The sequence below is a fragment of the Parasteatoda tepidariorum genome, chromosome 11 (genome assembly GCF_982258835.1).
Source record: "Parasteatoda tepidariorum strain Cologne lab strain chromosome 11, Ptep-v5.0, whole genome shotgun sequence".
Classification (NCBI taxonomy): domain Eukaryota; kingdom Metazoa; phylum Arthropoda; class Arachnida; order Araneae; family Theridiidae; genus Parasteatoda; species Parasteatoda tepidariorum.
In genome coordinates this window covers 32383726-32401692 of record NC_141765.1, presented here as the reverse complement: position 1 = coordinate 32401692, position 17967 = coordinate 32383726, and the positions used below count along the sequence as shown (strand labels likewise).

At 29.5% G+C, this 17967-nt stretch overlaps 1 protein-coding gene across 2 annotated transcripts in view; it reads right to left on the bottom strand.

The window, feature by feature from the left end:
* LOC107436980 (N-acetylneuraminate (7)9-O-acetyltransferase) overlaps positions 1-17967 on the bottom strand; it is a 63698-nt gene that overhangs the window by 25216 nt on the left and 20515 nt on the right. For both annotated transcript variants that reach the window (XM_043042142.3, XM_016048829.5), the window contains exons 7-9: positions 16193-16290; positions 15278-15362; positions 10907-11015 (exon numbers count right to left, since the gene is read on the bottom strand). In XM_043042142.3, the coding sequence (XP_042898076.1) occupies positions 10907-11015; positions 15278-15362; positions 16193-16290 (292 nt within the window). The remainder of the gene's footprint in view (positions 1-10906; positions 11016-15277; positions 15363-16192; positions 16291-17967) is intronic.

Here is a 17967-nt window from a genome sequence, read left to right as displayed (position 1 = left end):
ACATCTTTCAAGTTACTTCATTGAAGCAGTAAGTTATGTTACTTTCTGTCTTTGCTAGAAACTAGAAATGCTGAACTTGAGACAGGATATTAATATGAAATTGTTAAATTACTGACTTAACTCAGTTTTATATCGAAAACTTAAATATCAGTATTGAAAACAAAATAAACAACTAAAAAGCAGTTGAACATTAAGTATGCTAATGATTTTGAATAATAATAGATCATTTCAGAGAAAGAAGTATTGAAGCATGACTTTTTTTTAGGTCAACTGATAAATATTTAAATATTTTAAAAAATAGAAAAAAGAACAATATCAATTGATTTTAAAGATAAAATAAAGCTTTTCAAAAATCTTATATCCGATTGGCACTTTAGCATTCAGGTGTTTCTCTATCATTAAAGCATTTTCCATTTTATGAAAATGGAAAGAAAAAAACTGAAATTTTATTTTGCAAATTCTTAAATTCTAAAATGGAATTTTTGGATAAAAGTTGCAATTACTTATGAATCATTCAAAGACTAAGAATGTGCACCTATAATTAATGGATTACTTTTGGTTCAGCATTACAATAATTTATAACTATTCACAATAATTAAAAATAAAATTTCTGAATAACAATCTCATTACAGACATTTTTTTACAAATTTCTAAAATTCCAGATACCACAACGCAACATTAACGAGACTTCATAAATTTATTAGCTATACAACAATATACAGTAAATAAAATATATATATATATATATATATATATATATATATATATATATATATATATATACAGCTGTGTTGCATTTAAAATGTGTTGTATGAATTTCTTTCACAAATGTGGATACACATTTATAAGATCTGATGACATATTAAAATGAGGAAAAAAGTGTAAATGTTCTCTGATAAAACAAGTGCAAAAAGTTAGGCATTTCTAGCACCAAAAATTATATATTAATACACATATTTCTGCTAAAAATATAATTATTGAAATAGCAGCCATAAAATTTACATATAAAAAAATAACTTCTGCATACTCAACCATAAAAATAAACTTAAAAATTAATAATAGTTTATAAAAATAAAAATCTACATTTCAAGGAATTTTAGAAACTTTATTTTGTATAAAATAAAAAGTTGTTATATAAATAGCTTATTACACAAATTGATCAACTCCATCAAACTAAAAATTTAGAATTGAGATCGAAATTAGTTGTGAAATAAATTATCAATAAATGAAAAGCCAAAAATATTTAGTCATATAATGTTGTTCATTTATATTATATAGGAAACTTATTTTAAATATAAAAATAAAAAATATACCTATATATATATTAATATATTCTTTGACACATAAGTTTGAGATGTTTTAAAAAGTGGAGTTAATCAAATTGTACAGTATAAATAGCTCAACAAGTGAATAATTGAAAGCTTTTAAAAATTAATTTCTTATAGCTTTTAATTGTTCATCAATTAAAGAAGTTTCTAAATAAAAATCAGCCGTTAATTTTTGTTTTTTAGCATGCAATTCTTCTTTTAATTTTTCATTTTGCCTTTTTTCTAACATAACTTTCTTTTTTTCTTCTGTTGTCTCCTTCCTTTTTTCTAATACTTCGATATAACGAGTGTGAGACTGCTTTCCGTAGTTTATCATGGATTTCGTCACAGTTATATTGTCAACATCACCAGCATCCACAACACCATCATGAATTTGCCTTAGAGCAACTAAACTAACTTCATGTTGATTTTCTATTAAACAATCTGAATTAATAGAAAAGCCACTTTCTATAAAAGCACTTCCATGTGACAATATGAGGAGAAACTTAACAAAGGAACGTAAATCTTTTGGTGCATTGCAAACTTCAAATAGAGAGAAGAAAACATTATCCAGTCGTTTTTCCCTCTTCTCAAATTGCTCCATTTCTCTCATAACTAGAGGATTCCGAATGGACGTTTTGTAACTATCTTTCACACTGTCAGCCTTGATACCTGATATCCAATTGCTAGATACCAACATTGAAAGGCAAGATGAAAGTCTTTTTTCAGCAATTGCTGTATTTAAAATTACACCAGGATCAAGACAAGATAGCCCCCTTGTTAACTGGAATTTTAAAGGTGATCTTTCTAAAATCTTTTCACAGAATTTTTTATAATCAATTGCACATTCTTTGCTAAATGAAAATTCTTCAGAAGGTGAAGAATCTTTTATTTTCCTTATTTCATCCGTAACTGCAAAATTGAGAGCAACTTCGTTGATTGGAAGCAGATTATCTGCCAATAACAAATCCATTTTTCCTAACTTTGAAGAGTTCTCCACTAAAATATCGGCTTTTACAAATTTATCAAGAGATCTTAAAATTTATGTTAAATTAGAGAAAAGTAAAGGAGCTAATAGAGCATCACTCTGAAATTCTGTGAGAAATGTTTCAATAAAAGCAGCTAATGACTGGAAAAATGCCAATTATGCAGCAAAGAAACTGTCTTTGATACACTCCGAGAGTACACTGAAATTTTTTGAGCCAACATAGATTTTTTTCTCCTTCTTTGCTGCTTTTACAAATTCGAAAATATGAGGCAACATTTCTAATGCCCTCTCAGCAACTTCTACATTTTGAACCCATCGGATTGCAGAAAAATTTCTTTGGAAATTTTTCACATCCAGTGAAATATATGAAATCAGCTCTATGTGATGGTACATCTTTAAAACTGTAGTATAGCGCCTATAAAAAGTCCACTACATTCCCCCTTGTAGACTTTATTGCATGTTTAAACCCACAATGGATTGTATGCAGTCCACAGCTACCTATATCTAACAGCACAGGATCTTGCGGCATTTCCTCAAGTTCTTTTTTTAAGATCATTAAGAAATTTATGGTTGACATTAGGTCCATCCATAAATATTTGAATTATTTTATTTTTATTGATGGAAAATTGGGTAAGGGCTTCTTTGAAATTATCCAACAAATCCATTGCTGTTGAATGACCAAGAAATACTGATGTCAAATATCGTGTCTGGACTTTATTTGTATCTTTATTCCAAAGTCGAACACTTACGTCCATTAGGGCTGGGCAATGTCAGAATTTCGATATTGTGGTATATTGTGAGCTTCATATCACGATATTATGATATACCGCGGTAATTAAATTGTTATGTATATTATAAATGCTAAGACTATTTTGCAATTAAAAATTAATGTGTTTAAAGAGCATCATTTAAAAAAAATGGGGTACTTATCCTATATTAGCTCGCAGCATAATTATCCCATGGAATCAACTAATTATAAAGCATCATTATTTTAAAACAGAAAAATTTTATTAATATAAACATCAATTACTAATATAAACATCAACACAATTATAAACATCAAAACAGTTATAAACATCAACACAATTATAAACATCAACAATTATAAATATCAACACAATTATAAACATCACAAGGAGATCCGACAATCTCGGATATTTTTAAAATCAGAAGCACGCTATTCTCAAAATGAAACCAAAATCAGTAACTAAGTATACCATGGAGGGTTGATATAACGCGCGGGTGTTTGAAATCCGATATCGCCAATACCACGGATATGACGCATGCGCTTTAAAGTCAAATGATACCACAATATATTGTAGGAGAAATTTCTAGCTGCCGAGAGGAGGTATCGTAAATATTACGCACAAGCCTTCGAGTTCTTCACCCCTAAATCAATCACGTGCCATACCAATACCTCCTAGATACCATACCATACCGCCACTTCCTCGCCGCCGGTCGGCCGAAGATATTGGCTAGCGGTGAGTACCGAGAGGTGCAGGCATACCGAAGTTCAATAACTCGGTATTGCCGAAGAATATACTTCCGAATATCATTACCGCGGTATCAAAGAAATACCGGTAAATGACGGTATTACGGTATATTGCCCAGGCCTAACGTCCATTTGTTGTTTCCGAGCGATTTTATTTAGACTTTCATCAAAGCCCATAACTAAATAATCACAGCTAGCTATGGTTTTTTGTAATTGTTCCCTATAATCAGACATGAAAGTGGACAAAAATAAAAAAAGCTGAACTTTTACAATGCGGGTCACTGGGAGGAAGGGAGGGAGTGCTCTAAATGATACTGAGATTTATAAAAGCAACTTTTAACTATGCTGGGAGATTTTTATTCAATATTTAAAGTGGCAGAAGCATTTAGACAGTTAACTTTAAATTTTTCTTAAATATAATTCTAAAATTTTGACCACTAATATATTAAAAAAAATTGAGCAGTCATAGGAAGGCACGACTATTAAATTACTTACTAATGAAAAATATATCACATCTTTACAGTAACTAATTCAAGAGAAAACTTACTTCTACTTCTTTCAAGAATCTTGATATTGGATTTTAAAATAGCATGAATATGAATCGCGATTTTGGATTTCAAAATAGTGTGAATATGAATCGCGATTTTGGATTTCAAAATCGCGTGAATATGAATCGCGATTTTGGATTTTAAAATCGCGTGAATATGAATCGCGTTTTTGAATTTCAAAATCGCGTGAATATGAATCGGGCTGTTGGATTTTAAAATCGCGTGAATATGAATCGCGATTTTGGTTTTAAATTCGCGTGAATATGAATCACGATATTGGATTTTAAAATCGCGTGAATATGAATCGTGCTGTTGGATTTTAAAATCGCGTGAATATGAATCGTGCAGTTGGATTTTACAAACACGAAAATACAAATTGCGATATTGAATTTTTAAATCGCGTAAATAAGAATCACGATGCATAATTTTTAGATCACGTGAATACGAATCACAGTGAGTAATTTTTAAATAGCGTACAAATACGAAAACCGATATCTGATATTACAACTGAGTGATAACAAATCGCAAAATTGGATTTAAAAATGCGTGAATACGAATCGCGACGTTGGATTTTAAACTCACAAGAATACAAATCGCAATATTGGGTATTAAAAACGCTTAAATACAAATCGCGATATTGATTTTTAAATTGAGTGAATAGAATTGCTAGTACGATTTTTAAATCGCGTAAAAAAATTGCAACACGTAAGATTTAAATCAGTTAAATACGAAAGACGATGATTGATATTAAAATCGTCTGATTAAATATCGCGATTTTAGCAGATTCCGATGCAGTTCCTAATATTTAAAATTCCGAAAATCAGTCAAACAAAAAAATCAAATATCGGCGGTAGAAACGAAACGCTTAGACTCCTTTCCACTCTATAGCGGAAGTCGCAGTAATCCGACTATCGTTCGGGCGGCTTGGGTTTCTCGAATAGGACTTCCCAAAAATGTTAGTTTTTGGAACATGGTCGGAAATTTTCAAAATTGGGAGAAAAAAAAGCGGATTTCTGCTTTTTCGCGGGAACACGAAGCGTTCATTGAAGAATAATCACGTGATGCTTGATCGCAATGAAGCAGGTGCGTTTCGCTCCGAAAAACTAAACATAACGGAATGGGAAGAAAAGAGCGGTGACGCGCGACAAAATTATTTTCCAGAATCGACGTGAAATTCCCTGAGAATTCCCGGTTTTCCAGTGGTATTTCAAAATTCCCTGAGAATTCCCGGTTTCCAGAGTGAGTGGCCACCCTGCATCAATCATCAACAGTTTACCACTTTCAAAAACACACAAGGAAGATCAAGTTTCTATTCACTTTTTAGAACTCTTTGTCTCTTGTATACACCAACCCTTTTCTCTAATCACATATCCTCTTCCAAGAAACTCCATTTTGTCAATTTGCATCTTTTCAACACTGATAGAAAGATAAAGAAACTAAAGGTTACAGGGCCGTAACTACGCCGGGGCAGTCGGGGCACCGCCCCGGGGCCCCGACGGTCAAGGGGGCCCCATATGAAAAGACCACATCATGTTTTTTTTTCTTTTCTTTTCCTTCCAAATAAAGCACTCTAATTTTATATATGTGGGAAAGAAATTGTGTTAAGATAGAGTTGATGAAAATTTTCTTTTTTGTAATTGCGTACCTACTATAACATAAAGGGAAGGGTAAAAAGCCGTTTCGCAAATAATTTATCTTTTTTAAAAGAACAAACACGCTTTGCAGAGAAGGGGAACGGCTACAGCTGCATGTAGTTAATTGCGTCAGACCAGTGGCGTGCCAACCAGGGGGAGGTAGAGGCCCCTCTAAAATTTAGATGATGGGGCAAACGATACGTTTCGCCCCTCCTGAAATTTAGACACTCACAAAAATAAAGTCAAATAAAATCAGTAATTTAAAAAAAAAATATTTTTTTATTTTGAAGCTATTTTTGAAATAGAAAACTTTATATTCCTCCAACATTTATGTGCCTTGCCTCTTCTGCTATTAGTTATTCGCCAAGACGAAGTCCAGTAAAATAGGTAATTTTAGAGGGGAAAAAAAGCTATTCTTTCTCAGCTTTGAAGATATACATCAAGCTATTCTGTTATGGGCGATTAATATGTTTTTTGACTTTTGGAAAAGTAAAGTAAAAGTAGAAAAAGTATTTTATTTCCAATTTTTACTATATTTTCTTCCGAAATGGTAATGAAGGGACGAACATGGTGTTTCGCCCCTTCTGAAATTTCAAAGTGCTCAAAAAAATAAAAATTGGTAACTAAAAAAAAAAATGTCATCTTTGAATCTATTTTCCAAATAGAAAGCTTCATTTTCTTCTGAAATGAAAGTGAGGGGGAGAAAAATTTGCTTCTCATTTTCTAAAATTTAGACATTAATAGAATAAAATCAGGTAAAGTTGGAAATTTTAGAAGAAAAAAATTGTTTTGTTTCATAACTTCGACGATATTTTCCAAATAGAAAACTTCATTTTCTTCTTAAATTATAGAAAACTTTATTTTCTTCTGATATAAAGTAAGGGGAGCTACACTCAGACTAATAAATATATTTGAAAGCATCTTTTGACTGTGGGTGGTAGGAAGGTGTTAAAACCTTCATACTCCCACAGAGTTGACCCACAGTTATTTGACTCCTCAAAAAATAGCCATCTCCTTTTACACCATGGGAAAATGACCTTTTCCTTCTTTAAATTGCCTTAATCATTTTTATGACCATGGGCTCTTTTGTGCTTTTCTAAAATGTCATATGTTTACAGTACCATCTATAGGACCCTTAAGTTGTCTTAAATTAGCAATTATCTAGATGTTCTAGGAAAGCAGATGTAAGCTTTTAAGGGATCCAAGGGGATGACTCTTGTTAACATTTACTTAGGTCATTTTGTCAAGAGATTTTTTCTGAGTCAAACGTTAAACGTTGCATTTAAATTCCAGTTTTTAACTCATTTAATTGCTTCATTTAATTTAACCATTTTTAATTCAGTTATAAATTTTCTGTTACCTTTTGTTTTGTTCAATTTCTGAAATTGAAATTTAGCTTTAATTAAGAATTATTAAAATTATTTGCAACTTCATTTTTTCAAACATGAATCGTGATATCAATAATTCTCATTCTTAATAAAAATTTTCTTTGGAAAACAAGAAAACAAAATGTAAATTTATTTATAAGGAGGTAAGTAAATGCTTGCATCAACTCATTTAAATTTTATATTTATATACTGTTAGAATTCTTTTATAAGAATGGTGACATAAAAATTGCTTTTTTTTATGTTCGTATATAAAACTTAATTTGTATAGTACTTTAATTGATAATTTTACCATTTATTGTGTGCATGGATTTTGTTCTTATTTTATATTTTTTAAATTAAGACCTTTAAATTTCTTAATTGGAACTTCAAATTTTTAGGGTTTTTAACAACTTGGTTTTCATTAAAAAATGAAATGCAATCTTTATTTTATTATGTAAAAAATCATATCTTTATTATATAAAATTAATCTTTATTATATTAAAAAAAATCATATTTAATTTAATAAAAAAACTCATTTAATTGAATACGAAAGCTATGAACATCAGCTTAGAAATCAAATCAGCTTAGAACGTCAGCTTAGCAATTAAAATTCATTGCCATGACAAACCATTAAAAAGAAATTTTTTTTTAATTAGCAAATATGCTTTGACTTTTTCTCATTTTTCTTTCATAAAAAAAAAACTATAACTCTTTGTCATAATTTTGCCATTCATATCGTTGGTTCAAAACTAAAACGACACTTCTGCACTATCTTCTCATGTTATTTGAATTAGAAGTGAGTGGTGTCGTTTCAGTTTTGAACCAGCGATATGATTACATGGCGTCATGAATACATAGGCCAAATATTCAATAACTAATTCTTTTCAAAATATAGCTATATTTTCTAGGGACCTGTCCATCTTGGAGTAGGGCAACTTTGTTTTTGTTAATCGATGCATATAGAGAAAAAAAATTCTGTATATTTTTTCAATTAGGACTTTTTAAAATGTGGATATATGTGCAGATAGAAAAAAAATTTATAATTTCCTTCAGTTTCCATAACGCGATCAAAAACTTTTAGATTTGAAACTAAAAAATAATTTTAATTTTTATAATGGTTTTGTCTTGAAAAGACCTTCCCAACGGTATAGTAACCGGATTCATCAGGTTTATAAAATTGGTATTTTATGATTAGCATTATATTTAGAGGAAAAGGAGGCTACTGTGGACATGGGGGACAAGAGTAGGCAACATGAATAGCTTTTTTCACCCCCAATCATATTTCCTTGGTGAGATGTCGTAAATTGGTAACATTTACGTTCAGTGAACCAAAAAAGTACCACCCTGCATAACTTTTGATTTACCTAATGATCAGATCTTCACGTTCTAGGACTCCATCTTAATAATCCGAGGGTGTGACTTCAAATATGCAAATTAATTAGTGCCCGATATTTTAGTTTAAGTTCCGCAATTAGACACAATAGCATACTTTCCCTGAATAAACATAACTTTTGTTCAACAGATTCAATCTGGGGAATATGGTCCCAATAGTTGAGTCGGGTGAGCTATCCAAAGTTTGGACCCCCAAATGTTAAGGGAATTGAAAATTTTTTGCACACTATTATAAAATTCTTATATCTAAAAATAATTCCATGCAAAAAATAACTTTTAGTAAATATTTATTATTTTTTATTTAATAATAGTCTGATGCTGTTGATCATTTACATCACACTTGTGCTACACAGTAGACTATAGGCGACGGTCTGGGAAACAACCCTTGAGGTTTGATCCTCTGCAGAGAATATGGCACCCCCGCTTCGGTAGCTCGGTGATCTGCACGCGAAGTCGAGCACTTTACGGTACAACAGTTTAACGAGAACCCATACCGCACACCCTCGGTCCCTACGCAGACTGATCCAAGCAAGTGGTCACCCACTCGCACACTGACAGCAGCCAGCGATGCTTGACTTCGGTGATCTGCTGGGAAACCGTGTCTTAACGATCAGTCTACTACGGGACAATAATAGTCTGAAAACTTTTGAATCGTAAGGCATATAGTAGTTTTTTTTTTTTGGTATCATTTTAAAGTATCTAATTCCACATGGAAAATTCAAAATTTGAGCGAAATTGGTTGAATAGTTTTTGAGAAATTGAGTTTTATAAGTACGACTTTTTAAAATTTAATTTCTCAGGATTAATCAATTTCGCTGAAATTTCGTATTTTGCCATGTGGAAAACTTACAATGATTATTCAATTTATATGCGAACAAATAACTTGTTTTCATAAACATATTCGCTAACATAATACATAAATAGCTAAAATGACCGTTATAGCGATGGAGTACTGAAAGTTTTTGAAAGGGCCCCCGCCAAAAATTTTTACCCCAGGGCCCCGAGGGGTGAAGTTACGGCACTGAAAGGTTACTATTGATCTTAAGTTTTGTAATTTTATTTAGGAAAAAAGATATATTCTAAAAGTGAATTATCTGGATCTGAACTGCGGAAATATAGAAAACTTCTGGAAGCTTCAGAGTAGGAGACTGCAAAAATTGCAAATAGACTGAAACTGCAAAAAGGAAGAAAAGAGAGACAGAAAGAAAAATTATCTGCATTTGGTGCAATCTACTCAGAACTTATTATTCTTGCTGTTGTTTTATTTTTCAGTAAATTATCATTGATAGAGTAGTAATGAGTTTAATTTAAAGGAATTTTAATAAGGTACAAACTAAATCCCAATTCAAATAATTTCACCTTTTCTGCTATTCACACTAAATTACCTGCAATTTTTCTGCTATTCATACTAAATCACCAGTTTTTTTGCTGCTATTTCCCTTCACTTCCCACTTCTTTACTGAGGCGACGGATTCTTTGTATCTTTCTCGTAGCTTGATCCTGATGCAGCTATGCAGTTTAGAGGTTAGCGCTCTTTCAGTGCTAACTGCTTGTTTATATTTTAGTGAAATTAAAGGGGGCATTTATTCCATTAAGAACAAGTGTTCATATATTATGGTAGATTTTCATCTGTTCCAATTAATCTTTTGTTACTATATACATATTTACAGAAGATAAATTGAAAAAAAGAAACAAAACTTTTTTCACTCATTGAAAATTCTGGTTGATTGAGCTTTTGCTTTAAAGTTAGTGAAGCTTTTAAAAATTTTACATTCAATAAATTAATGTTAATGAGTAAAAGCACAAGTGGTCAATTTATACAAAGTTAAAGTTCACTGTTATCACAGCTTTATCAATATCTTGGAAAAGCAAACATGGTCCTTTGGACAAACTTTGTACTTCGGACAAATAGTAATTTAACCACAAATAACATAATTAAGATATGATATTAGTAATATTTCTCTCAGAGTATTTTCTAACTAACTATTTCTCACTAGCATAAGTATATAATGATACATGAGAGTTAATTGAATGACTGTCAAGCAAATATGACACATTTATTCTTATACATTCCTGTTAGAATGCATAACAGTTAAAAGGTTAATTAGTTGTCAGGTGTTGATTGACAGGAAAATCTGAAACCCAATCATTAAAAAGGAAAACATAAGAGACACTTACATATTGGCTTTCTTCAGTAAAAAATATTCCGAGAACAAAGAGATATCCCAATGGAAGGAAAAAGTTAGTATATGAGAAATACTTGTTTTCTTTCATGAAAAAATTAGTCCTAAAAATAGAAATTCATAGTATAATTAGTAGTGTATTTCATTTTGTTATGCATAAATTAATATCAACCTATAAAGTATAGTTAGCCTGATATTCAAAGTCATATAAAAGAGGTATGTAGTGAAACAAAAGTATAAATATGATTCTTGAATAAGTATATTAATACTTATAAATAAACAATGTATATTGTTCACAAGTAGCTTTATTCATAATTTAATATATATATTTATTAAATAGATAGAATTAATCATATATAATATACAGTCGGACTTCTATATAACAAACTTCCCTTTTGCGAATTTCTCTACTTTGCAAATTATTTCAAGGAACCAAGAGCATTTTGGAAATTTCTTTGTAAAATAACTTCCAAATAGCAAAGTGAATTTTCTATTTAACGAACTTTTCTTTGAGATCCACTTTCCCTATTTCCCAAAATATTTCAGAACATTTTAAACTTGTTAACGCATTTAATGGGGGAAATAACCTTGAATTGAATTTCAAAGCAACTTAACTTTTAGAGAAAGCAGTAAAATCACTTTTTCTCTTTTTGTTCAGAGTTCAAACAAAAAACTCAAACATAAACGACAAAATTAACGGATTTTATCAGTAGCAATTAAACTTTAGAACGCATGTGGTAATATATGTTTAAAATTACTTTTATAATAAATGCAGCTATAATTTTATGCATAAATTTAGCTTTTTTAAATTTTTTTTTAGTTGAAAATGTATATAGCATGATTGTGTAACACTGGATAATGTTTTGCTCTATTCTTGCTTTCCATGCAGATTTCTTTTATGATTAAGATTTATAAAATAAATAGTAGATACTACTTTACAATATAAAGGTGCATCCATTGCTATTTTAATTATTTCTAGCGTTTATGAATTTGAAACCAAATTTGTGTCATTTAAGTATTTCAAAGGATGATTTTCTATTTAACGAATTTTCCATTTATCGAACTTATTATCAGGATTAGAGAGGGCAAGAAAGTATATAGGAATTGCGGAAATTGCCTAGATACGCAGCTGACACCATGCCACATCTTTGAGTGTCCAGCAATGAGTGCTAATCTGAGAGAAATTAGAGTCTTGCCGTCATTGATAGACCTTTATGACGACAACATCAAGCAAATCGCAGAAGCAGTAATCAAGACGCATGGAAACATTTGATTGGGCTATGTCATAGACACAAAGAAAAAAAAAATTATCGGGATTTAGCGACTTCGTTACATTGAGGTCCGACTGTATATGCTTAAAAGTTAAGGGGAAAAAAACACTATTTTTGGGGAGTACTCAATAATAGGGAACCTAATCAAATTAAATTTAACATGAAATTAGATCAAAGTATGAAAACAATAGGAATAAGGTAATAGCATGACCTCTAACAATAGGAATAGGGTAATTGCTTAAATTAATGGGCATCACAGAATGATGTAGCTAAATGGCACTTTCGGAAGGTTTCATAGAGTTTGATCCTCATTGACAGCAATGCAAGTTGATATAATGAACTTTAATACTATTTACAAGATTGACAAAAGTTTTGGGACAATACATCCTACTCCTCCTTTAAAAAAATTCTAAGTACCAAGAGGTCACAGGGAAGGATGTGACGAGCTGCAATTGTTCTGCTAAGAGTATCTCAGAAAAGCTTTATGGAATTCAGGTAAGGAAATATGTCAGGTCACAATATCCTCTGAATAACTCCAACTTCAAAATATTCCTCAACCATACCAGACCCCTGTGGATGCATGTCAATCAAAATGAACTGGAAATCAGCAGTGCCTCTAAAGAATCTTATATAAGGCTTTAAGATCTCAGTCCTAAACATCAGGGAAGATAGGCATACTTGCCAACTTATAAAAACTAGAATCAGTTAAACTTTTTATGAGAACTAATTGAAAAGTAACATTACATTACAAATTAATTATAAATACAACTCATTGCAATGCTATTCAAATAAGAACGTTATTAAAATAAAAAGCAAATTCTATTTTATTTGTTTGGTTATTTAGGAAAAAAAACAGAATCATCAAAAAGCATCTCAATAATTTAAATTTTGGTTACACAATTTTTTTTATATATCTTATTTGCACATAATAAAATCTAATTTACTAACAATATTTAGCAGATAACTAAGACTTACCAAGATATAATTTCTTTGGAACAAAAAGAACTTTTTCAATAGTCACAAAAGCTAAGAGTAGAAATTTGTTATATCATATTTCCAATTAATATTAAAATTATAAATTAATGCATTAATAATCCTTTTCTAAAAAAAAAACTATCATAATGATGAGACTTAAAATAAATTCTATATACAAAATAAAAAAAATGCTTCATTAAAAGTCTTCTTTAAAAAAAATCACCATCGTATGAAGAAGATAGAGATGAATTTAAAGATGCAACAGGGTTTACTTTTCATAATATGCTATTTACAAAACAAAAGAATGTTTCTTCAAAAGTTTTCTTTTAAATCAGCACTTAAGGAAGTTGAATTTAAAGAAACTGCAGTGGCTTTTTTTTTTTTTGTTGCCTTAATCAAAAAATCATCTTCAAACACTTGCTCATGACTCATTTTAAAAAATCTGGCTTTTAATAACAACAGGCTTTCTAAAGTTTTGATTGACATAATTGTTCTAGATTTAGTACGGTTCTTCCTCACTAAAGTAAAAACTCTCTCACATTTTGTATTGGAATCAGGAATAAGCAGAATAGACAAAACAATATTTGCCAATTTATCATATTTAAACATGCCATCAGCACCTTTCATTTATCACTGCTCTCACTCATGAGCTGGTTTACCTGGAACAGTTATTTCACTGAGATCCTCTAACTAAAGTTGGTAAAATTGCTTTTGATTCATCCATTGTTGCAAGCTTAGTTTCCCCCTCTTTTTTGCTGTTAACAGAAAATGGAACAAATCTACAAGATATCTTATGCTTACCAAAACTGGAATATTCAATTTTATTTAAGTCAAGAATGTTTTAACATTTCATTATTTAAGGAAAATTTTTTAATTATATACTCGCAGGTAGTAATATCTTATTACTGCTGCATAAATATTTTCTCTTCTTCTGGACATTTTGAAATTAGTTCCTGAGTAGCGCTATCTATGATTATACTATGCTGATCCTTATGTCTAGAGGATGCTGATTCTGATCAGCTATCCTTATGGCTAGATGAAAAATTAAAACTGACATCTGTCAGTTCTTTTCCTTTACCTTCAGAAGGTTTCACAAACTTAGAAAAAGTTCTTTCAACAGCTCTAAAAGGAAAGTTCTTAACCGAAGAATTTGTGGGGAATCTGACTGCAAAATCACATTAATCTATTCAAAAGTAAAAATAGTACTCAAAATAAATAAACTGTAACTTTTATTTACATCTATTTCTGAAGCTAAAAAACAAAAATTTTCTCTTTCTTGGATAAATTTGAACTAAATTTAGTTTTATGTTTTTTGATTGGAACCACATTTTTTGCTGCAAAATTTTTCTTCTTTGGCACTACAGGTTTAACTATTGATTTATCTTCTGTGCTTTATTTCTCCATCAATAACCTCAGGGATTTTGTACATCTACAAAGTAGAAGGCACATTGCAAGAAGAAACTTCAGCTCTAAAAAAACTCATAAGTGGATCCCATTGATTAACCAATAATATCATGCTTCGTCCTAGTGACAATTAGTTGTTAACACATATTTCAGCACTTTTAGGGCTTCTTTACCATACAGTTCTTGAAATTATTTAAGAGAGTCATTAAAATTAACATTCTTTTTTAAATAGTACAAAATATCAATCAAAACCTCCTCTATCTTCACAGGGAGAGTTGCAACTGCTTTTTCGGACACCAAGTGTATTAAATGGCACAGTAGCATTTAATAGATATAATGTTCTCCTTTCTTTTTCTCTAAAAATGAAACACCCTTTTCATTTCCCTGAATAACAGAAGCATTATCCGCATTGTAAATACATTTAAAAAAAAAAAGAGTGCTTATATTTTCACCTGTGGAGTTTTCTTCCAATTTTGGGATTGCCAATAGGGTATTTTTAATATGTTTAAGATCTACATTAAAATAACTAACCAAAACTGGATACAATTTGTACTTACTTTCGTAACTTTCATCACATGCAGCAGAACTTTAAAACAAATCATGAAAAAATTGTCTCTCTCTAAAGAACATAGATAATTGTGAACCAAAAACAGGCAGATTTACTTCTTAGCTTTATAAGATTTTATTATTGTGGTACATTGCTGATTTGTTATTACCTGTCACATAGAAAAAAGTAGGACATCACAATTCCTAAACGACCAAGAGCTGTGCATAATTCAAAGAGAGTAGTTTCTTGGCTTCCTAAAAAAAAGGACATAAAAATGAAAATGCACACACAATAATATTTGAATGATTATTGACAGGAGGGTGAGTTTAGTATGTAAAAGTATACAAATCTTTTGAAAGTGGTCTACAACTTTTTTTATCGATTTTTTAGAGATATTATCAAAACTGAAATACTGTTCTCTTAAAGCAATAAAAAATAAAATTATAAATCATTCCTATTTAAGCAATCATTTGCAAAGACATATTCTTTGAAAAATTGGAACACTCATTTAAAAAAAAAAAAAAAGAATTTTAGGAATAAAATTATATATATTTTATAAATTAAGAGAGAATAGTGGCAGATCATAATTCTTAGTATATGTAAAACAATCATTTAAGAGGGGCAGGGAAAAAACAGGGGAAGGGTAGGGACTTTTAAAGAAATATTTCTCTCATTAGGTACTGATGAATGATAAAATTTCAGCTTGTCTCTAACTTGTTCCAACTTAAATCTGCTATTGACTGGGTTGAATGTAATAGATCTAGTCCACAAGTATATCAAAAGTTGTGGTAAGAAGATAACTTATAAAGTTTGCAAAATAAGTGATCATATCATTCATATGAAGATATTTTTTATATTAACTAGAGCAATTTTTTAACATAGTTTCCTTTCTTTATTTAATGGAAAATTGAAAAAAAAAATAGGTATCTATTAATTTAAGAATGAATTTTTAGAGGCTTCATTGCTTAATAAAGTAAAGCAGTAAAGAAAACAGAATGAATTCAACCATTCCAAATTATTTTTAATTTCATAAAAAAAAAAGTCATACCAAAGAAGAAAATATGAAATTTTTTAGTCTTCTTACCATTGCCAACTTGGCTGGGTAAAATTTGATCATTGGCAGGAACAATTTTTCTGTAAATCCATCTATAATGAACCACCATGGCTAAAGCTATACAACAGCTGCAAAATTATTTCATTTCAGAAATTAACTTCATTTCATAATTATAATATAACTATTTATTACTAAAACTACTTTAAAAAAAATCAAAAATAAGAATGGTTCTCTATGTTGGTAACTTCCAGCAAATTAAGTTTTTTAAAATAAAAAAAATTATGTATGGACATTTCTAGAAATAGCATGTCATTTTTATGTCATTGTATAACTATGTGTAATAACTGGAATGCGAACAATATAAAAATTGGTACTTTAATAGAGAAAATTGTGTATTTGAATTTCTAGAATGTAGCATTGTTAGCATAACCTTCAATTTATTTTTTAAATATTATTTTGAAACCAATCAATACACTAGAAAAAAAAAAGATTTTTTTTTGTCATCAAAGAAAAATTGAGCACCTATATTTTTGTGAACATATACATTTTGTTTTGGAAATTATATAAAACAAAGTTACTATACATATCTATGAAAATTCAATGGTGTGCCACTAATTTTTTGATTGAAAATTTTTTCAAACTTTTATCAAAACTTTTTAAACATAAATGCTTAGAATGAAGCAGAACTATGCTGGCAGGTCTTCATCTCCATGTACTTAACATTTTTCATCACATTTATATAAAATGCCTTCAAATTGTAAATATATTAACAATCAAATTTAAAAATTTTAATGATACAAAAATTAATAGAATTAGAAGTTTTGCATAACCTTCAATTTTAAGTCACCCATGGAAGAATTAGGTAAAAGTGAAAGAAAAAAAATTAAAAGTGCAATTGCTCTGAGCTAAAGATATTAAACAAAAATAGTACAAATAATATGAATTCTAGACCAAAACAACTTTGTAAGCTCTTTTTATAACAAAATCTTAAAATTTTTTGTCATGAAAGCTCACATTATTGATAAATCAAAATCATAATCTAGCTGTTCAATGGTTGGTGTATGAAAATTTATATTTTGCTAACCAGAGCTATAACAATCAAACTCAAACATATCTGGTAATCATAATCGAAAACTAAACAATCAGATTATGATTTAAATTTTTGCATTAAGTTATGACACTTTTTTTGCTTTTATCTACTTTTTTTTCAAACTTTAACCTCCATGAGATTCTGATAAAAATAAAAAAAAATCATTTTTTTCTTTCAATTATATTTTTTAAACATCTAATTCAATCAAGCTCTATTTTTTAAGGAAAAAAAATTTAAAATAAATATTTGAAAAAACACAATTTTCTTTTTAAAAATGCAAGTTTTAATTTTATAAAATTTTTTTTCTGCATCATGTACTTAAAAGAATTTTAAAAAAAAGTTAAATAAGAAATAGTGTTTTAGAAACTGAATATAGTAAGAGTATTGTACTTAAAAGGGTATAAAAATCTCAAAATTCTGAATAAAACTTTAATAACTCGAAAAACGTTTTTGATTGCATATTAATGAAAATAGAATGCACAAATACAAAGAAAAGGACACCACAGTAACATTTATTAAGATTCATCTTAGTTGTTTGAGGGCCTAACCTTAAATATGTAATTAAATGAATCACAGAACTGTTAAAATAAGATAATTTAAGTTACAAAATAGGATACTTATACATAAGATATTAAAAAATACAATAGAAAATTTTAAATTAAACAGTAGAGGACATTTCAAGTAAAAAAATCCAACATATAAATGAGAGAAATCA